Below are 21,479 nucleotides of genomic sequence, written 5' to 3'. Positions count from 1 at the left end.
TCTCCATTTCTGGGGAATTAGCACTGGCCCTTAACACATTACGACAACAATCATTTGAAAGAAGTCCTTCTAAGACAGATTTGCTGCCCCATAGGCAGCAGTGTATTATCAACGAGTAAACTGCAGATTTGCTAGCAAGCAAGAGAATCCATGATATGGCAACAACTTTACAAGAAGGCTGTGGAAAAGCCCGAACATCCTCACATCATAAATTGTTAAATCGCAGAAAAGGCTGCTCTTGATCTGTCGCCATATTCCACTGTACGGGATTTGGTTTTCAAAAGGGTCTTATAAAACATCTTGAAGTACAATATCCAGTCCCCATCAGAAAGCTTTTCCTCCTTATTGTCAGCTTCAGTCTTGTGATAGCTTACTAAGCACGGAGTACGTGCTTTGAGAGAGGCCAAAGCTAAATGCATGTGCTCCACAACTGAGCTGCTAGATTATTTCTGATCTCTTCTCTTTGGCACACTTGTGTAACATCTGAGGGCTTTCCTACTATTGCGTCTGCCATCGGTACTATGCTAACACCAGCAGGACCAAGGTAGCAAGCAACTGAAATGCTTCAGGAATGGCAGAGCTGCCATTATTGTATTTCCTGCAAGGATACACAGAGCAGAGAGTTCAGACAGGACCAAAATCTTATGAATTCTACAATTCATGGAATCTTCATGATAGATTTGTTGTTGCTTTAAAAAAAAAAAAAGGTAATGACATGAAAGCGATCTGAGCTTCGGGTTACACTCTCATCTCCAACACAGCCTGAAGTATGACAGTGAAAGCCAGCTAATTAGAGCGCTAGGTACCACCTGCAAGGTTTGCAGTTTTACACTGACTTTATTCACGATTACAGACACCTGAGACTGTTGCTGATCTCCAGAAAGGTACAGATTTGCAGCAGCCAAGAACACAAGGACAATAAGGAACTCCATTTAATAGCAGGTTAAATGCATTTTCCAGCAGAAAATGGCAAATCCGTGCATACACACTGAACAACGTCTGTAGTCTGCTAAAGAGACATTGCTAGCAAATGCATTCATCAGTGCTATAAAACATTTCTAGACAGTCATTGTTTTATACTGTTCGCTTCGGTTTTAAGACCAACTCTTGAGGTCACTACTAAGTTTTTAGTTAGCCCTAAGCCAGGCAATCTCACAAGGAGTTTTTCCAAGGCTTTAATTTTGGTGAAACTGACCAAGAAAAACTCTCCTTTTCCATTATTCAGATCTGAATCCAATCAACTTGCCTCTATCAAAGGAAGCTGGAAGCCAACTGCATTCATAAAATGTAAATGAAAACAGAATTTTAGGCTTTCACTCCTAATGGGGGTGTGATGAAGTGGGAATTTTCTTAATGTTTTCGCTGAATGCTGTGTGAGTGCCTCAGTTTCCCCTATGCATTTCTCTAGCTTCTAGAGGTGTGGGATTGTTGCAGAGCACTAGGGGGCCAGTGTGATCCTGTCTGCACAGAGAATGGCCGACACCCTGTTTCCTGGCAACTAATGGCCTGGGCCCCTTCTCTGCAAAGGTGCCAGCTAAAGGTGTCGAAGTACAAAGAGATCAGGTGACCTCCTGGCTCAGGAAAGAGACAAAGGGAGAGGAGGGGCTGGAGAGTTTTCAGTTTAGAGCTGGCTGGGAAAATGGAGGGGAGGCCAGACAGACCTCCTGGCCTCCCCTGACCCCCCAAGATGAACCTGACCGAGGGGGTCCTGTTGTCTGTACCTGCAAGACCTGCCTTGAACTGTGTTCCTGTCGTCTAAATAAACCTTCTGTTCTACTGGCTGGCTGAGAGTCATGGTAAATCGCAGGAAGCCGAGGGTGCTGGGCCTTGTCTCCCGCAAACTCCGTGACAGGGTGCTGGGATACTTTGAGGTTTATTGGATGTGATGTGGTTCTCCCTCCGTCTCAAAAACTCCTCCATAGCGAGCAACTTTGCTGACTCTATCTGAATTCATTTTGCAGCCAGAAAAGACGAGATTTGTTTAGGAGAGTTTACCGTTGAAGGAAACAAGGAAAGGGGCTGTTTAGAAGAACAGTCCAGGAATTCCAATAGACAATGGTTCCCGCAAATGTGCACATTACACTGGCAATGTGCCATCCCTGCTATCTATAGCCTCTAACTACAGAGGCATTACACGGCATGAAAAATACATCTCTGCAGCACCTGCATTCCATTTCATCACTTACTATCCTCACCAGGTCCCCTGTAACGCCTGCTTCGAGGCTTTGTACACCCGTATGTGACCAGTAAATTAATACACACCCTAAACTGTTCTGTCAGGCAGCTAGTTAGCTGAGTATCTCCTCTAAGTGGGATGTGCTGTCATGTTCAGCAATTCACTACACTAAGCTACTCAAACAGAAGACCAGTACAAAGGAGTTCATGCGGCTTTATAGCCTTCCCGGGTTGCATCCATCATTATGCATTTTCTCTGAGCCAGATGCAAACGGACTGAATGTTCTGCAGCTGTCATCACCTCTCCGCACAGTTTAAGACAGCTGCCCCCGAGCTGAAGTGTAATTCACTTTTCATGATGCATCTCCAAAAGACTGTGCGCATAAAGAATTTCATTGGGAGGGGAGCAGGCTTCTACTCCCGGAAAGAAGGAAACGTGCTTTGCCGTGACACTTGATTTAGCATTCACAGCTGATTTTGAGCAGCCTTAAGTATGACACTGGCTAGGCCAGTGCAGTGGTCATCGGCGTGCATCTGGGAGGTGCACAGCTGGCCTTGCTAGAAAAGGTTATTAATGGCATTTCTTTGGAGGTGGTTGGAAAGGGAAGAAAATCCGTAATAGGGATGTACCATGAACCTGCCTATGTCAAGGGCACCACATGGGAACTAATGTATAGAGAAAATAAACCCCCGTGCCTGGTTCCCTAGCAAGGCGCTGTTACTGATTCCTCCTCTGAGCAAAAGAGCAGGGCTGGGTTAAATATGTCCCTCTCAGGGCCGTTTGGCAGAGAGAGGCAGGAAACTTCCCTGCATGTGCTACCCACATGGCAAGGTCGAAACGTGGCAGTGAGAGGAGAAGCCACCAGGCGGTTATCCCATTTCTGTACAGGGAGCAGAGAACGGTTGAACAAGGGAGCGCAGTCAGGGGAGCTGCTCCTCCTGTGAATGACCTGGTGCTGTGCCCCTTAACCACTACGTCTTAGGAAATACATGACCGAGCTTAGAACTGGTGCTGAGGTTACGGTGCCAGATCTTCAGCTGGCACAAATCAGCATAGCTCCGCTGAAGTCAAGGCAGGTGTAGGCTAAACATCAGGAGAGATGTCCCAGCAGATGTATCAGATTGAGGAAAAGGTGCCAGCCCCATCACTTGGCACATTTAAAACTAGACCAGATAAACCAGCGAATGATGTGAAGGGAAAATCCAGCGTTGGCTGGGGACGGACTGGATGACTCAACAGGTCTTTTGCCAATCTAATTTCTGGGGCAATGTCAGGAATCAGGGCCTGCAGCAGAGCTGTTTTCCGGGCAGTCTCATCAGTACATCTGGTCTGCAGCAGCTGCCTGATTAGCCACACAATGTGACTGGTTGCTGAGGCCAGCAGGCCAGCTCTTAAGCCAGCAACAGCGGCAGCTCGCTGGCTTCTCAATACTCACACCCCCACTGTGCCTGCTTTACCTTGTTCCTGTTGCTCCTGCCTTGCACCCAGCCTTGCCTCTTTCCTGTCCCTCCCTCGAGCCCCTCCTTGCCTGAGACCATGTTTGGTCAAGCTCCTGACCTCCAGTTTTGACCCCCAGCTGCGGCTCCTGACTACTGAGTCCAGCTCGACCCCCTGGCTCTGGTATCCAGTCCGTCCTCCGGTTTTGAACCCTGGCTCTGGGGACTGACTCCAGCCACTAGGCCTGCTGCCCACTCCAGCCACAAGGCTAGACCACCCTTATCCCAGTTAATTGACAGTAGAATCCCAAATGCACTGTCAAGCCCACGTATGGGCCAAACAGAGAAGAACCACAGAGTTTCTGCCACGATGGAGGGTCCACACGGAAGGACTCTGTGACCCATGGACACTGCAGAGGAGACATTGTGGTGGGTATTTAATTACGGCTAGACTCTGGCTGGTACGCAGTAGTACGTTGTATCTGCATCGCTCCCAGCTGCTTTCTTCGTCTTCAGAATATCAGAATCCTAGAATATCAGGGTTGGAAGGGACCTCAGGAGGTCATCTAGTCCAACCCCCTGCTCAAAGCAGGACCAATTCCCAACTAAATCATCCCAGCCAGGGCTTTGTCAAGCCTGACCTTAAAAACCTCTAAGGAAGGAGATTCCACCACCTCCCTAGATAACCCATTCCAGTGCTTCACCAACCTCCTAGTGAAAAAGTTTTTCCTAATATCAGTTTTTCATATAAGAAAACCCACCACTCAACTCCTAGCTGTTATTGTTGTGAGAAAATGTGAACTGAGTGTAACCAATGCAATGAAAACCACCTGCAAATAGCCTGAAACAACAGCTCCAAAAGGTGGGACTAGCCCCATTCCTTTAAGTGGGTCCTAAGTCAAATGTCCAATGAAGATACTTTAAAAGCCTACATTGTTACCAATTTGACGGCTCATCAAAGCAGGTAAGACAGGAAGCAAAGGATCACACTATGAAGAGCTACATAATCTGCTCCGAGTGACAGCTCGTTTTGGAGCTGAAGCGAGTGGGCTCGAGACACACTACTGCTCACTGCCTAACTCGCTAAGAGGAAGTCAAGTCCGAAGAGCCCAGCAGAGCATGAATGATCATATTTTGAACCTACTGAAAGTGGCATCTCACGTTGGTGCCTCAAGTGGGTGGAGCTTATTTTCTGGGCAGAGTTTGGAAGAGTATCACTACCCTTCCCACACCCTATTTCAATTCCTGATACCCCACACGAGGCAGGGGTGGGGATGGGCATGCTAAGGGCATGGCCAGTGAATTTCAAGCACAGCCAAATTGCACTGGATGGGAGAAGTGGGCTTTTCCACTATTCCCATCCACAGCCTGCAGTAGCCAGGCACAAGCTGGCCATATGGGTCAGCAGCCCCCAAAGCATAGGATGGGGCTGAGGATAGCTTCTCTCAGCCCTTCTGCACTCAGCAGTTTCCTTGCACTGAAGCATGCTGAGCTGGGCCGTGCTCCAGCCCAGTGCCTCTGGGTCAATGCCTGCAATTTTCTGAGGCTTTATAAACAATTTGCTTTGTAAGCCCATCTTGGTATTTGTGGACGTGCTGAAAAGGGTTGTGACGTCAACAACATAAGACACATCCAACAGGATAGTGGCCATTTCAATCCCGCGAGTGGCATTTCGGATTCCTCCAACGAGCAGCCAAAACGCAGGAGTTAAACAGACCAGATGACCCACGAGCTGTCCCTTCAAACCCAACCAAGCTGTTGACTAGATGGGATGGGATCACATCCTAAAGCATCTCCAGCTGTTCAGTGACATGGTCTTATATCTCAGGAATTTACCACAGCTCTTCAAACAAAACACGCGATTAGGAAACCCTTGCAGTTGCTTTTGCGAAACAGAACCACGTGGCTATTTCACAGGCGGGCTCAGAGCCACCCTCAGTGACGCTGGCTGATCATAAACAACCGACACAGCTCACAGCAGCCCAGGACAATAGATATACTTGGAAAATAAACAATAGAAAGTTACTCCACCTGGCACTTGCCATGTACGCAGAGGTCAGTCTCATAAGGCCCACATGGAGTACCATCAAGAACCCTGTCTGCCACCAACGCAGGGGACTCCTTCCCCAGAGGAGAGCAGAAGAGTTCACACGGCTTATCTGAAAAAATACACAAGATCGGCAACTTCATTCAGGAGCAACAGCAGCATTTAGACAGAGCACCAGAACGTCTGATGGAACAAGATGCATGAATATAGTAAGTCCGTAACACGGACTCTATGCTGACAAGTACATATTTATCGATAACGCTAAGCGGGCTCAGATTCTAACGGTCTCCGCTTTAAGGCTGCTTGACCCATTGTTTCCATTCAAGCCCATCATTCTACCTCGCCAAGATGCACTGTTTATCTGAAGATGCAGAAGGGGTTAAAAAGCGAGAGGTATGGGAGACTTGAATCATCGGCAATACTTGTCATTTTAGAGCCGAATGAGCAGCTTACTTGAGCAATTTTTCCTTCTCTTTCTGTCAACTGGGCTTATATCTTTCCCTGTGTAATTCCAATGCACAATCCTTGGTCTCTAGAATGGACACAAGCAGCTCACTGTGAACATTTCATTTACAAAATTCAAGCTGGTTCTAAATGGACACATCGATCGTGTGATTTGTGTCTGTTTCTTGACTGAGCGTAACTCTTGAAACCAGGTTTCCAGTGAGCACATTTGTGTTCAGAAATTTAAAACTCATTTTGCACAAATATTTGCTAAAATTTTGCTTTGCTGCCAGCAAACTTGCTTGCTAGAAAGCAAACATATATTGTTGGAAAAAGATGAGCATTATTTGCCCATTCTAGTAAGAATATATTAGATTGTATGTTTAGACATTTACTTTGGAGGGAACTGTGGGGTAAATGTTTAGACATTTATGGGGAGGGATAGCTCAGTGGTTTGAGCATTGGCCTGTTAAACCCAGGGTTGTGAGTTCAATCCTTGAGGGGGCCACTTAGAGATCTGGGGAAAAATCAGTACTTGGTCCTGCTAGTGAAGGCAGGGGGCTGGACTCTGACCTTTCAGGGTCCCTCCCAGCTCTATGAGTTAGGTATATCTCCATATATTATATTTTTATTATAACTAATAAGGGACTAAGAGGCTCAAACTATATAATTAACAGCAGGTGCCAGGGTTCTCGTGGGTATGCATTTGCAGAGTGAGATGTTTTGATTTCCAGAACTCACTCCTGCTCTCTGCTGCACACAGACTGTACCGAAGGGTATGTCTATACTGCGACCGCACCTCGAGCTGACACACCCGAGCTAGTTAGCTCGGATCCTGGAATAAGGAAGCTGCAGGGTGACTTCAGCGCAGTAATTATCTAGGGTGCCGGGTGGGTTTGTACAGCCAGTACTGAAGTCTGTGCTGCCATAGTTTCACTGTTCTGGGACCCGAGCTAGCCTGGGTACATCAATTCAAGCTGCAATCACAGCCTACGACTGTGGCACAGACATACCCAGAGAAAGAACCTACTGACATTGTGATGTCGGTGTTGGCCTACACCAAAGCCTGCATCCTCCCCAGACCTCGGTAGCGTTCAATTTACGAGACGGGAGGCCAGGTTCTTTGATACACTAAGGCCATTTGTACAGGTCTCTTCCTGCTCTAAATTCCCTTTGAATTACGAACTTGCCTCGCTGCAGCCCATCTCTCTAGTATGTCTGAGCGCAACGGAGAATCAGGGCTGGCCAGAGGGTGGTGGAGGTCTGTCTCTATTCAAAGGCTCAAGAAACCTTCACCGTGTGGACGCTTGGAACCAGAGGACAAGACATGGGAGAACGTGGTTTGGAATTGTTTATATACTTAAACCAGACCTGTCAGCACTCCAAGAATGCCAAGCCAACCTGCACCCTGCCCGGCTGTCTTGCTTTAGGGAGGCATCACAGGTGCGTCCTATCAGTGCTCAAAGTCCTTGCTTCCCACCTTACCCCATCAAATCAAAGCAATTTCTCACTAGCTGGATTTTGATATCATTTTCTGTGAAAGCTGCACAAGGACTGGCCTGCATAGGGGAGTGCCCGTCTGGTTGTTTCTGGACAGCCTCTGTTCCCGCAGCTGTGAACAACTCTGAGTGCCTGCTCTACCCACGTGGCGGGAAATATTTCTAATTCACAGCCTTAGCTCAAATGAGCCATCCTCCCCATTATGTATTGAGGTATGCCAGTGTCCATTAGGAACCGTATGGCAGGCAGAGGGTCTGAGCATATACTCCCCTGCACCTTTGTAAAGCAGAACCGACCCTGCTCAAGTCAGCAGAGAGCTTTTGGTTTTTTAGCTCCTCCCTCCTTAATTTTCCATCAGGCCCAAGAATGGCAATATCCCTCCCCTCTTGCTGAAGGCAGCCCCCTTGGGGGTTTGCCAACACCTCTGGGAGTGCAGGTTGCAGAGGGGCTCTCAAGAACAGGGGGTTCTTCCACTCTGTTTTTCACATGGGGTGTCCAAAGCACCCACAGCCCCTGCTGGCCCAGAGAAGTGCCCTAGCTGATTTCTGGCTGCTCCTAAAGCCAGACTGATGTGGCACCTGCAGCAATAAGGCAAGAGCAGAATAAAAAATGTTAGCGCAGCATGTGACCTAAATGGGTCAAGTATCCTGAATATTGTTCTGCGAATGGCTCCCTAACAGAAGTCTGTGTCCTCTTGGGGAGAGCTGGGGTGCTGACTCCATCAATGGAAACAAAATCCCTGCAAGGTGGCGGAGTCCCTTTAAAAAAACAACAACAACAGAGCACTCCCTTCCTAGAAGTGTGTGATGGCAACGGCACCGTTACGAGCAGGGCAGTTATGATGGATTTCAGCGAAGTTGGCAGCCAAAGCACAGGGACTGTACATCTCAGAAGTAGCCTTCACAATGGAGCCTTTTTATTCAGGACCCTTTGAGAGGTGCCGAGTTGCAATTTCATAGGCTGCAATTACTCCCGGCATCTGTTATTTTGCTTCCTTGAAAAGAGCTTGTGAAATGTTCTAAACGGTTTATGGACGACGGCTGCTTCCGCGGAAGGAAAAACAGGGTTGTTTTTTTTTTTGACTACGTGTATATTTATTCAAAAAAACCTAACAGTGCAAACAGCTCAAGAGCTCTTCTGTTATCGCGTTACCCCCAGTCAAAGGGGAGACAGGCTGCCCTGAGGATGAGAGAGCTTCACCCAGGCTTCTGCAGGAAGTCATGTTAGTGATTCAATGGGTGACATTTTCCCTATTCATCAGCATTCAAACTGTTCTCCAGCACAGCATCTAGGGTGCACCAGCGTGAGCCCAGCATGGCATCTAGGTTGCACCGGGATCCTAGGGTGCCGTCTGTTGTAAGAAACATAAACCCGAGGATCTGACTGTAACAGCAACCGTTAGTCAGTGGATACTGGCACCCATGTCAGTAACTGAGACCAGGAAATAAAGTTCAGTCTCCCCCCAGTGCTCCTGTGTGTCACACCCAGGATTACCAAACACCTGTGATCAATCGAGAACACACAGCTCTTTCCATATAGATTTGCTATTTTCCTTCACTTTCCGTCCCACGCTGCTTTGTAATGTTACCATGCCTGAAGTAAACAGGTGCCAGGTTCCACAGGTTGCCTTCACTGAGGGTAAAAACGGTTCCTGTATATATGGCTTGGAAAGCAATTTGGAACCTGTCCAGATGAACGTAATTGCGGTTTTCACTGTTTCTGCACAACAGCCCTGTATCTCTGGGGCTCTGTCAGCTTCTTTTTTAAACTACAAATTATAAAGGACTTTGGGCCAAGTTCATCTCTACTGTAACTTCATTGAAAGTAACAGAGTTACGCCACGGACCACTTTGACCCTGTGCATTAAGCACCGAGTGAGTAAAAACGGCAAGGAATCCTGTGATTTGTACATAGCATTGGATGTGAAGCTTCCTCAGTGAAGAAGTAGAGAGTGAGTAACCACATGTGGTGTCAACACATTAACGCACCTTAAGAGCTAAGATCAATTCTCAGAGAAAACTTCCCGTCAGCCTGCAATGCTCACGAGAATGGGAGATTCACAGACGAGCCATTTGCAGAGAGACCATGCCAAGAGCAGAAGGGTTTGGACTGCATAATGCAGAGCAGCTGATGGGAATTGGATTATTCTGGAGGGAAGAGGGAAATGGAAGTGGTGGGTGGCCAAGAAAGGCGGTAAACCGCACAGTGAAATTGTTAAGCAGGTTCTCGCTTCTGCGAGAGACTAAAGGAGGGAAGTTGTACACGCGTATCGAGCAGAAAGAAGCTAAAAGCCAAGGCTGCTGGACCAATACTTTTAGCGATGTGGAGGTGGGAGGAGAACTGAGCTAAGGAAGAGGTAGGGAGTAGTGGTAGGGTGATATTAATTAATAATGGGCACCTGTCAATCAGCCTCCTGGGTGCCAAAATAATCATCATCAGCATGGCCAAGGTCCTGGAGGGACCTGGGGATGAGGCAATAGTCTAGTGGAGCCCCGAGAGGGATTTAAGTAGGAGGCCCTGCAAACCAAACTACGCGAGGAAGTCACATGAAGAAAGGCACTTCTGGGGCGGAGTTCTTAGAATGACTGTAATATCTGAACTGGGTCTAAGGCAAAAAGGTTCAAAACTGGATGAGCATCTGAAAAATTGGTGTGTACACACGAATTGTTGGCTTTAATGGCACTCCAGTGCGGGTTGTGTATTTGCTAGCTTTTAGGAACAAATGAGGCCTATAAAAGTGGGATGGGCTCCATCTGCACAGAAAGGGCATGCATACACTAGTAATAGGGAGCTCTGTTTGTGGGAGTGGTGGAGATTAAACTAGCAGACAAGGGAGGAGGAGACATCAAGGAGCCATACTGCAGCCAGCAAAAAGGAAGAAAGCTAAAATAAACAGAGAGGTGGGCAAGGCAGAGAGAGAGACAGTCTAAACCTGTACGGGGAAGACTCGGGAACAGGAACTGAATACCTGGAGGGCGAACAGCTTTCAGTCCAGCAGTAACAAACCAAAGCAAAATTCCTAGGGGACCCTGAGTTAACAAGTACAAGTGGAAGGAGATGTTTCTCTGAAACTTTTAGGTAGTGACAGAGTGACATCTGGGAATTTGTATCCAGCCCTGAGCAATGGAAAACATTATAGAAATGGGGAAGATACTGAACAGCCGTGAGAGCAGAATGAATGGGGACTGGAACATGTCCTACTTGTTTAGGAATGGTCTTAGTGTCCAATGCAAGAGCAATTGAAGGAAACAGACAGACACTACAGGCCTGATCCAAGGCCCACTAGAGAATCCAAGTGATTTTAACGGGCACCGGATTGGGACCAACAGGAATTAAGGTGAGAGAGTTGGTAATAAACAAAAACTCTCCAGGGCAGGAACAGGAGGACCAGGATAGGGCTAGAAGATGCACAGAGGTCAGACATGTCGTTATAAGAGAAGCTATTGAAGAGAATCATTTCTTACTCAAAGAAGTGGGGATGCGCCTCAAGAAGAATTCTTCCATAATCCCGGACCTGAGAAGTCCCTAGGTAGGGCCCGATTCTGCAAAGTGCTGAGTGCTGTTCAGGAGGTTCTGCACCTCCTGCAAGATCAGGACTCCAACTAGCCAGTACACCTTTGGAAACCCTGGAACAGCATCTGCCATTCCCCTACTGATTAGAGAGTTTGCAATCCCCTATCACCTCTGCCCTCTTTAGGTGGTTCCTTGATAGCTGGGCTGGGCAGTCACAGGTCTCATTTTCAAGTGGTGATACCCAGAAGTACCTGTTCTCTCCCCCCCACCCCAATCACCGGTGTTTTCCTTGCCTTCTTTTGTGAGAAGAGGAGACTTGCAATATGTTTCTGATGCACAATAATGTTAATATAATTAGGCAGCTTTCAGCTAGAAAAGGGTTTTAAAAACTTAATTAATAAATGGGGGGTCCAGATGAGACCTTCAAAAACATCAAGTGGAGGTAGGTGCCCAAATCCCATGGAATTTCAATAGTTTTTGGGCATCTACCTCAGTTAGAGTCACTGGAAAACTGCTGCCTAATTGTGTAATCATTTTTAAACAAACCCCACTGGGGCTGGGTGTGAGCATCTCTTACTTATGCAAAAGAAATAAAGCACAGAACTTTTATATTATTCACCATGGCCCAAACTAAGTCCTGGCATAAATGTTTGCAATTCCTTTGGAACTGCTGACACCAGAGCTGACTGTGGTCCACAGCGAATAATACAGCACATTTCTGCAGACTTTTTTTTGCATAAGTAACGTTATGTGCTGGGATAACATGAAGGTAGTTTGCTGTTGTTGGCTTTGATGAGAAATGAGCCAAGACTGAAATATGTGAGCTGATGTCCAGCGTTAACCTTTTCTACCCACTGCAGTCTTCTCAGCTGTGCGGTGGGGCAGGCCTGGCTTTCAGCTGAGGGACTGCTATCATAGAAACAGCTCTGCAGCATTGCTTTCCGGGCAGGACAGGCCAAATTTTGCACAAACATCCCTTTTCCTGGTGGTACAGCAAGCAGTCCTGGGGGCCTCCAAGCACTGGTGCTGGAGCACCGTGCATCAGACCTGATTTGTTGGGTGCTAATGTCTGAAGGGCACAGAAGCTGCCAGATGTGTAAGGGTACACAGCAGCTGAAGGTGTAATTTGCAGGTTGGAGAGATGTATGCATGCTAGCTTTGATCAAACTAGTGCACTATAAATAACAGCGTGGCTGCGGCACAGGCTAGCCACCAAAGTACATACCCTGGGTCTCAGATGGGATTGTACTCAGGGGGCTACCACTGCTATTTTTAGCACACTAACTCGGTCAAAACTAGCGCATCTTGTCTATGCGAACTGGAAATAAGGAGCTGCAGGACAGACACTCAGTCTTGATCAAAAGCCCTGCTCTGCACCATTTCAGTACGACCACGAGAGGATCAGCCCACACGCATGTGGACGTGTATATTTATCAGCAGATGGTGATAACAGGGGCCTGTTTCTCTGGAAACCAGCTTAGTGAATCTCATCTTTTATAGAACCTAATAATTTCAGAATGACTTTTCAAGTCCGCCCAAGCAAGTCTCAAGACTTCGCCAAGGAAAATTGTTTCGGAATAATGACAAATTTAAATACAAGTAGATGTACAAACATGCTGAAGCGGGCAAAGAATCATGCAAGTAACATCCTCCTTGCTTTCAGTTCCCGATTTTGCTTCTATTTCCTCATGTTAAAAATGATCAGAAAGCTCCAACTCCCATGGTACCTGCCTGTTCAGATGGGGACATTTTAATTAGTTCCATAACCTCTCCCAGGCTCTCAAGGGCTGTGGTTACATCCCAAGGCTGGCTGTAGAACTGGCCTGCCCAACAGATCTTGTTGAGAGGCTAAAAACAAGGGAGACAAGATGGTCATGAGAATCAGGAATTCCCTTTAACTGCCCTCCAGATCTCCCCTCTGGGGATAACTCCACAGCGGTCTCTGCTGACAAATGGGGGATCAATCGAGATGGGCCAAAAAACCACGGGAAAAAAAAAGTGGTGAGGAACTATATAGAAAGTTGGTGAATTTACCATCAATGATGACAGCTGTCAAGAGGCTTTTCTTCTTGTTGGTATATCTGTCATGAGACTGGCATTGCTGGTCCCTGAAGCTAGGCGCTCCTTTAGGGCAGGGTAAATTTTCACAAACTGTGTGTTCCACACTGGCTCCCCGGCAGTTCTTGCCTCCTGGCCCAGGGCTATAATGGGGAAGACAGACCAGTTATCAAGTGGGAGAGGCACAGGTATTTACAGGTACACTGTCGCTTATCTTTCTCTGTCCAAGGCAACTACTCTAAGCTAATAGATTGCGCCATTCCCCTCAGAGATCCCAACTGCACACGTACTTACCGTCGGCCAAATTCTGCCCTCGGATATTCAAGTAGCTCCCACTGAAGGCAACACAAGCTTTGAGAGCACATCTGAAGACAGAATTTAGCTCTATGTTGCACATCTAACTGACTCATCAGAAACAGCCATTTGGAAACAAAGATTAAAGCCAGGTCTTTGGAGAGATGTGCTCTGTAGGCATAAATATAATGCTGTCCATACTATATGTATTTTGGATGAGATGTAAAACCAAGATGCTAGTCCATTGTGGTCACTAATAGCCCACATGTAAGCTGGTGGGCTTGTTGGTGGGGGAAATGATCAGCCCGTGCCTCAGTGTGATGCTTCACAGGGGTAGCCACGATTGTGAGGCACCTCTCTACCACCTGCCCTTCATAAATAAAACATCTTAGAAACACAAAGGAGGATTTCTGAAGCCCATGTTATAATACAGACATTTATCACATCCTTTCTGAAGTCTCATTTCTTTCTCATAGACTCATAGACTTTAAGGTCAGAAGGGACCATTATGATCATCTGGTCTGACCCCCTGCATGCTGCAGGCCATAAAACCGTCCCTACCCCTTCCCTGGACTCTGCTGCTGAAGTCCCCAATCCTGTGTTTTAGTGACTTCAATCGGCAGAGACCCTCCTGCTAGTGATCCCTGCCCCATGCTGCGGAGGAAGGCGAAAAACCTCCAGAGGCTCAGCCAATCTACCCTGGAGGAAAATTCCTTCCCGACCCCAAATATGGCGATCAGTAAGAACCTGAGCATATAGGCAAGAGTCTCTAGCCTGATCCCTGTTAGCCATTATACTATTTACCTACCATTGCTTGGTATTCCTTGACTACTATGTTTCACCATTAAACCATTCCCTCCATAAACTTATCTAACTTAATCTTAAAACCAGACAGGTCCGTCGCCCCCACCGTTTCCCGCGGAAGGCCGTTCCAATATTTCACCCCTCTGACGGTCAGAAACCACCCCTCTTTCTCTTTTAGGCACTTTTCCCCTTGAGAAACAGGGAATCAAAATATACAGCAAGAACAGTATGCATGGTGCTAGGCCATGTGATCACAAAGAGAAGATACATTGAAATCCAACAAATATCTCTCTGTATTTTTTTTCCCAATCCCCACACTTCTCAGGACAGATTTTTCACCCATTCTCCCACCAATTTGGAACAAATGTAACAATTTTTATTTTCAGCATAAAAGTAGTCTTTTCTAATGTCCATTTCCTCATTGAAAAAAATATTACAGGTGAGCCCGCCCTCAGTTCCTTCTCCAACCAAACATCCCTAAAGGCCCGAAAGCAAAAGGATAGGAGGGCAGGTAGTGGAACACCCATAGAGGGACATAGCTTGAAGAACAGCAGTTATTGCACAAAGTGAGCAACCTCTTCTCCTTAGAGTAGCACCCCTATGGGTGCGCCATTTCCGGTGACTTCCGAGCAGTATTCCCAGATGGAGGAGGGAGCTTCAGAACGAAGTCCAGAACTGAAGACAGTACTGCAGAACCAAGTGCCATGGATTAAGGCATAAATGTTTCGAAAATGAATGTACTGACACCCGTGTAGTGGCCTGGCATATTTCAGATACTGGTACAGTCTTCTGTAATGTTGTAGATCAGGTTAGTCAATTACTTTTTCAAGATCCAAATTTCTTGGTCAAGGTATAGTCAAGATCCAAACTCCAGAGAAGAAAATAAAAAAACAACAACAATAATAAGTAAATAAAAAGATTTTGGGGGTCTATTCAAAAGCATCTGGCGGTCTGCCATAGACGTTGCTGAGATCTAGTTGAATGTGCTATCCACCCTTTGGGGCGGATGAATGCCTGCAGCATCATAACAAGTGAGAATACATCCAGATATTCTCTGGATAGTCTCTCAATAGAGCTCAAGGACCCCTGTGGATCTTTCCACAAAGGAAACGAAGCACTGAGGTGACTTCCTAAACTGCTTGGTTATATCTAAGTAGGAGGCCAATTCTCTTCTAACATCCAGGGTACGTAAATAAGATTCCTGTAGAGAACGATGTGGCTTTGCGATAAACACTGATGCGTGGATTGATTAAGGTGGAACTCTGATAGAACCTTAGGTAAGAATTTAGGGTGGGGATGAAAAGAAACCTTGTTCTTAAAAAACACCATAAAGGGGGCGGAATCTACCACCAAGGCTCCAATCTCCCTAATGCTACAGGCTGATGTGATGGCAACTAAAAAAGCCATCTTTATGGATAAATGCAACAGAAAACAGGCTTCCCTTGGTTCGAATGGAGGTATCATAAGGTAAGAGTACCAGGCTGAAGTTGCAGTTTAGGGAAGGGTTTCTCATCTGTGGACAGAGAATCCCCAAACCCTTAATAAACAAGGACAATACCAAAAAAGCAAATATGGAGAATACTTCTACTGGAGGTGAAAGGCTGATATTGTGGTCAAATGGACCTTAATCAAACTAATGGATAACCCTACAGATAATCCTACAGGTAATCCAGGATGATTGAGAGTGGCACCGGATCAAGCAGGAGACAGTGACAACAACGCCAATGGAAGAATCTCTTCCATTTCTGCAGGTAAGTAGTGCAGATTAATCTCTTCCTACTATTCAATAACACCTGTTGTACTTCCAAAGAGCAGGAGGAATGTAACCCCATGAACCATCTAGGAGCCATGCCCTGAGGTGGAAAACTGCTAGGTTGGGATGAAGCACCCGACCAGCATCCTGTGACAGGAGATGAGGAATGGTCGGGAGCTCAAACAACACTTTGACAACTAGGTGAAGCAGGTAAGGATACCAAACTATAAGGATAATTCTGACTCTGTCCTGTCTGATCTGTTAATCTCCCTTAGGGTACATCTTCACTACCCGCTGATACGGCGGGTAGCAATCAATTTATCCGGGATCGATATATTGCGTCTCGTTAAGACGCAATATATCGATCCCCGAACGCGCTCACCGTCGATTCCGGAACTCCATCAGAGCGAGCGGCGGTAGCGCAGTTGACTGGGGAGCCGCGGCCATCGATCCCGTGCCGTCTGGACCCCAGGTAATTCGATCCAAGATACTTCGACTTCAGCTACGCGAATCAGCTACGCTATTCGCGTAGCTGAAGGTGCGTATCTTGGATCTATCCCCGCCCCGAGTGTAGACCAGCCCACTGTATCAGCGGTGTTGGAGAAACACATAGAACAGACCCTTCTTCCAAGCTAGAAGAAGGTGTCTCTTAAGGAGTGGTGGCCCAGACCTGCTCTTGAACCGAAAAGGGGTCGCTTCCTATTCCTGGAGATAGCAAAGACATCCACCTAGGGCAGTCCGCATTTTAGGAATATGCTGTGGAGAATTTGGGTGTCTAGCTCCCAATTCATAATCCTGGGAGAAGTGTCTGCTGAGGACATTGGCTGTGGTGTTCTGTATGCCTGGGAGGTAGACTGCTGAAATTTGGAGCTGATGAGCTATGCACCGATTCCATATAGTTTCATGGCTTCGGAGCACAGAGCGGGGGATCCTGCTTGCTGATTTAGAACATGGAGACTATGATGTCTATCATCACCCTGATTGATTTGCCACTGATAAGGGGGTGGAAAAGAAGGCAAGAATTCCTGACAGTGGTCTTATAAACTCTTGAAAAACGAACACTTATCTCCCCAGTGATATTGGGACATTGCAGATTCTGTCACCAGAGCAATGACCTTAACTAGCATCTGCTTGTTGGGGACACTTCCGGTCTCCCACAGACATGTGAGAGCGAGCAGATGCACTGGGACTGACTCAGAATTGTTCTGGGAAGACTTGTGTTTGGAGCTTTAAACTCTTTAAACATATACTGCAGACACTCAGCCCTGGTGACTAGAAACACTAAGCAGAGTTTCTTACTACAGGAATCTCACCTTCACATATTAACTTGGTTTCAGCAAACTCTATTCTGTAAAGTAACAGAGAAAAAGATGGGGTGTGTGTGAGAGAGAAAGGAAGAAAGTGTGTGTGTGTGTGTGTGTGTGTGTGTGTGTGTGTGTGTGTGTGTGTGAGTGTGTGTGAGAGAGAGAGAGAGAGAGAGAGAGAAAACTTATAGCAGTAGTAAGCCAGACACAGCAGGACATGTATTTACTGTACTCTTAACAGTGGTTCTGGCTTTAATCTTAAGATTTCATTAACACGTGAGACACTTTATGAATTCACTGCTAGGAATTTAAAGACAGCAGCCCTTATTATGAGCATTATAATATAATAAGGGCTAGACCCACTAAAGTACTGAGCATCTCCTAGGCGTCCCCAAATCCAAACGAAGTTAGTGGGAGTTGAGGGAGGTTATCACCTTGCAGAATTAGGGACTAAGACAAGCATGCTGTATGGCTGAACGTAACTGGCAGCATGGACCTGCCCCTCTAATTATGGAATAAAATGAATGTGCCTCCCACAATGGAGTGGCTCCTGTAACAACAGGTGTCTCCAAAGCACGCATCAGGGGAGGAAAGCATGGGTGAGAGCTTTGGTTTTGGACAAATCTTAAATATATTTGTATTGTCTATGTAATGTACAGTTTATAACACATGCAAATATCTCTCTCCCCCCACACAAGCATATATAGTGACTGTACCAATATCACACCATACGTGTGTGCAGATATACACATATATATCTGTGTATGTACACACACACACACACACACACACACACACACACACATTTATATACGAGGCCCCGTCACCTGTTAGGAATATCCAACTGAACATTGCTCAGGGCCTGATTTTGGATACAACACATACAATTATATCCTACACACAAAATGTACATACACACACATATTTCAAAGACTGCTTTTTAATATAGACTCTCTGCAAGGTGACTTATCTGTAACATCACAGTGATGCCAGGTTAGATCCACAAATCAACTTTGAGAATGAAACCTGGATCTGGATCCAAATTTTGTCAGTTCAGCCCATCTCGAATAAAACTCTTTGGCGTTCACAACATTGGGTTCACAACATTCTCAGGTCATTACAAGACATCAGGAGGCTAAGAAAGGTGAAATTCGAAGCACAATGGAGCTTGTAAAGATTTTTCAAAAAATATTAATATATTAACACTTGTTGCTGAGAACAGAAAGGTTACCCACAGTCTAATTTAATCTAGTCTGATCTACCAGTATACAGAACTAATGTGTCTTACGTACATGCTGTTGGTAAATCAAACATAATGCAGGTTCTGCAATGAAAATCCGTCTACAACTTGTATGTGTTAAACAGCATTATGTTTGGATTAACAACCTGGAACTACTTCCTACCTGATCTGGTTCAAAAAAAAAAAAAAAGTCTATATAGGGGGCTCACACTCCACAGTAATGGGGCTAAATAGAACCCATGTTTGTTTATGTGCTGAGGTTTGTTTGTTCCTGTTGAGGTAGGAAATACAGTACCCAGGTATGTATAATCCAGGAACTCATGTCCTTTATTTATAACTGAATTATGCTCTGATTCTAAAAATACAACTCCATTGGCATATGCACACAGGACACTGGGGGTTTTCACTGCTGAACATAAAAAAAAACAAAAAAACAGCGATGATCATACAGGGATATCCCTTCCTACTTCTCTGCAAATTATTTTCATGGGTTTGCTGAGTGCTTCCCTTTTCCTGCTTATCACAGTTTGTGACACTGTGGCCATGACATTTCTACCTCTCCAGACAGATTTTGTGCAGCCCTTGTAACTGGCCTGGGGAAGTGAGGGTCCAGCTGCTCTAGGGGCTGAAGAGGCTCAAGGTGTAATTTAGACAGTCTTAGGGGTCCGTCAACGTTATAATAGCAGGGCTGCCATACAGGCTTCCGCACAGCATGCTGTAAACCCATTCTGCTGTGCCCCCAATGCACCTACACCAGATCTTGGTGGTCTTCAATAGTGCCTGAACTGAGAGCTGGAACTGGGGCTTTTAGGACTCTGTTATGCCACTCCACCCTTTTAGGTGGCCTAAAGGGGCTGGAGCAGAGGTAAAGATCACTCCCTGACTCTAATTCAGCCTTGCTTTTTGATCCTCCGGCCCACAAAGGCACTCCAAGCTTTGGGCAAGAATGCAAGACAGCAGAGCTCTAAAATTAGACCACGCAGCCTGGGTAACAATGCCCTATCATGCAATCAGTCATAGGTAATTTCTGCAAACAGTCACACAAATTGTAGAAGGCAAAAGCCAAATCAAGCAAGTAAAGCAACTGGTTTAAAAAATACTGTGTCCCCCATTGGCTCAAATGTCAGCTGGCAGGAACATGAACACACGCACGCGCACACACAAGATAAATCTCCTAGCCAATATTTTTGGACAGCGAATAAACCAGCTGCAGAAGACCACGGGATGCAGCCAGGAATATAAAGTGACAGAAGATCACATGTGTGTCCCCCACCAAGAATGTATACGAGCAAAAGAATTTTAAAATCAACATGCAATCTTGGAGACTGCAAACTCTGTAATTTAATGAGTGAGACAATGAATGGGTTTAGGTTTGGTCAGCAGGGCCGGCTCTAGGCACCAGCAAAGCAAGCACGTGCTTGGGGCGGCCCATTTGCAGGGGCGGCAGGGATCCAGCATGGGAGCTGAGAACCAACAGGGGCCCTGGGAGCTGTAGTTCCTTGGTTAGCTCCCTGCCTATAGAGCCAGCCCTGGAGCAGGGAAAGAACTACATTTCCCAGCATTCCTTTGGCCACTACCAACAGGAAAAAGGGGAAGGGAGTGAAGTAGCTGAGACCTCATGTTACAGCCTGCTATGAATGGAGAGCTGCGCTGGGAAGGGCAGGGATACCATATTTTAACATTAAAAAAATAGGACACTTCACAGGGAGGGAGGGTAGCCCCACCCTGCCCCCATCCACTCTCTCCGACTGCCCCCCACAGAAACCCCAACCCATCCAACCCCCCCCTGCTCCCTGTCCCCTGATCACTCCTGCCCCTAACTGCCCCCCAGGACCCCACCCCCTATCTAAGCGCCACTGCTCCTTGTCCCGATTGCCCCCTCCTAGGATCCCTGCCCCTAATTGCACCTTGGAACCCCATCTAAGCCTCCCTTCTCCTTGTCCCCAACTGCCCCCTCCTGAGACCCTCCCCAACTTCCGCCCTAGGACCCCACCCCCTACCTGTCCCCTGACAAACCCCCGGGATTCCCATGCCTATCCAACCGCTGCCTGTCCCCTGACTGCCCCCCACAACCCTGACCCATCTAACCGCCCCTTCTCCCTGCCCCTGACTGCCCCCCTGAACCTCCGCCCCATCCAACCCCCCCCCCAACCCCCTTACCGTGCCACTCAACCAGCATGTCTGGCTCCACGCAGCGCCAGACACACTGCTGCATACATGCTGCCGTGCTTCCCCGCGGAGCCACAGCCCCCCTCAGCACCTGCCTTCCAGATTTGAACACCTCAAAATTCAGGAGTGCTCAAGCTCAGTTTGGGCAGCTGTTACTTCATTTCTCCCAAATCAAATATACTGATCCACTGTAATTTGCTGTAGAAAAAGTAGGATAAAATTGAGCAAGAAATGCTTCCCAATGGTTATTAGGACTGGAATTGCTATTTTCAACAGCCATTGCTTTTTTGTTTGTTTGTTTGTTTGTATAAAAGGAAGACAGTGATATTGCCTTGGCAAATTCCCCGTAGAAAGAAAGAGGGGAACAAAAGAATAATAAAGGCACCTCAACTTTTCCTCATTTATGTAGGACAGTCTTATAATATGCATCCAGATATCCTCCAATCACACAAGCTGAAAATTGTTCCACTTTACTGCAGTTCTGTAACCATATGGGAACCAATCCTGTCAGAGTTCTGTGCACATCTAAAATTCCTGCTGAATGACCTGCCGTGGGAGCGAGTTACCAGTGACCCAGGGCTGCGGCGGAAGGAGGGTGCAGGTGGGGGTGGAGGGGAGAGAGAGCCCAGGGCTGGGGCGGCAGGAGATGAGTGTGGGGAGCAATGGGGGGGAGGAATGAGGGAGCCCAGAGCTGGGGCGGCAGGGGGTGTGGATGGGGAGGGAGAGCCCAGGGCTGGGGCA

At 46.9% G+C, this 21,479-nt stretch overlaps 1 protein-coding gene across 3 annotated transcripts in view; it reads right to left on the bottom strand.

The window, feature by feature from the left end:
* ADAMTS17 (ADAM metallopeptidase with thrombospondin type 1 motif 17) overlaps positions 1-21,479 on the bottom strand; it is a 264,395-nt gene that overhangs the window by 96,103 nt on the left and 146,813 nt on the right. For all 3 annotated transcript variants that reach the window (XM_054042918.1, XM_054042919.1, XM_054042920.1), the window contains exons 13-14: positions 13,151-13,317; positions 5,644-5,771 (exon numbers count right to left, since the gene is read on the bottom strand). In XM_054042918.1, coding sequence (XP_053898893.1) covers positions 5,644-5,771; positions 13,151-13,317 — 295 coding nt within the window. The remainder of the gene's footprint in view (positions 1-5,643; positions 5,772-13,150; positions 13,318-21,479) is intronic.

This window comes from Malaclemys terrapin, chromosome 10, assembly GCF_027887155.1.
Source record: "Malaclemys terrapin pileata isolate rMalTer1 chromosome 10, rMalTer1.hap1, whole genome shotgun sequence".
Classification (NCBI taxonomy): Eukaryota; Metazoa; Chordata; order Testudines; family Emydidae; genus Malaclemys; species Malaclemys terrapin.
This window is presented reverse-complemented; position numbering and strand designations above follow the sequence as displayed.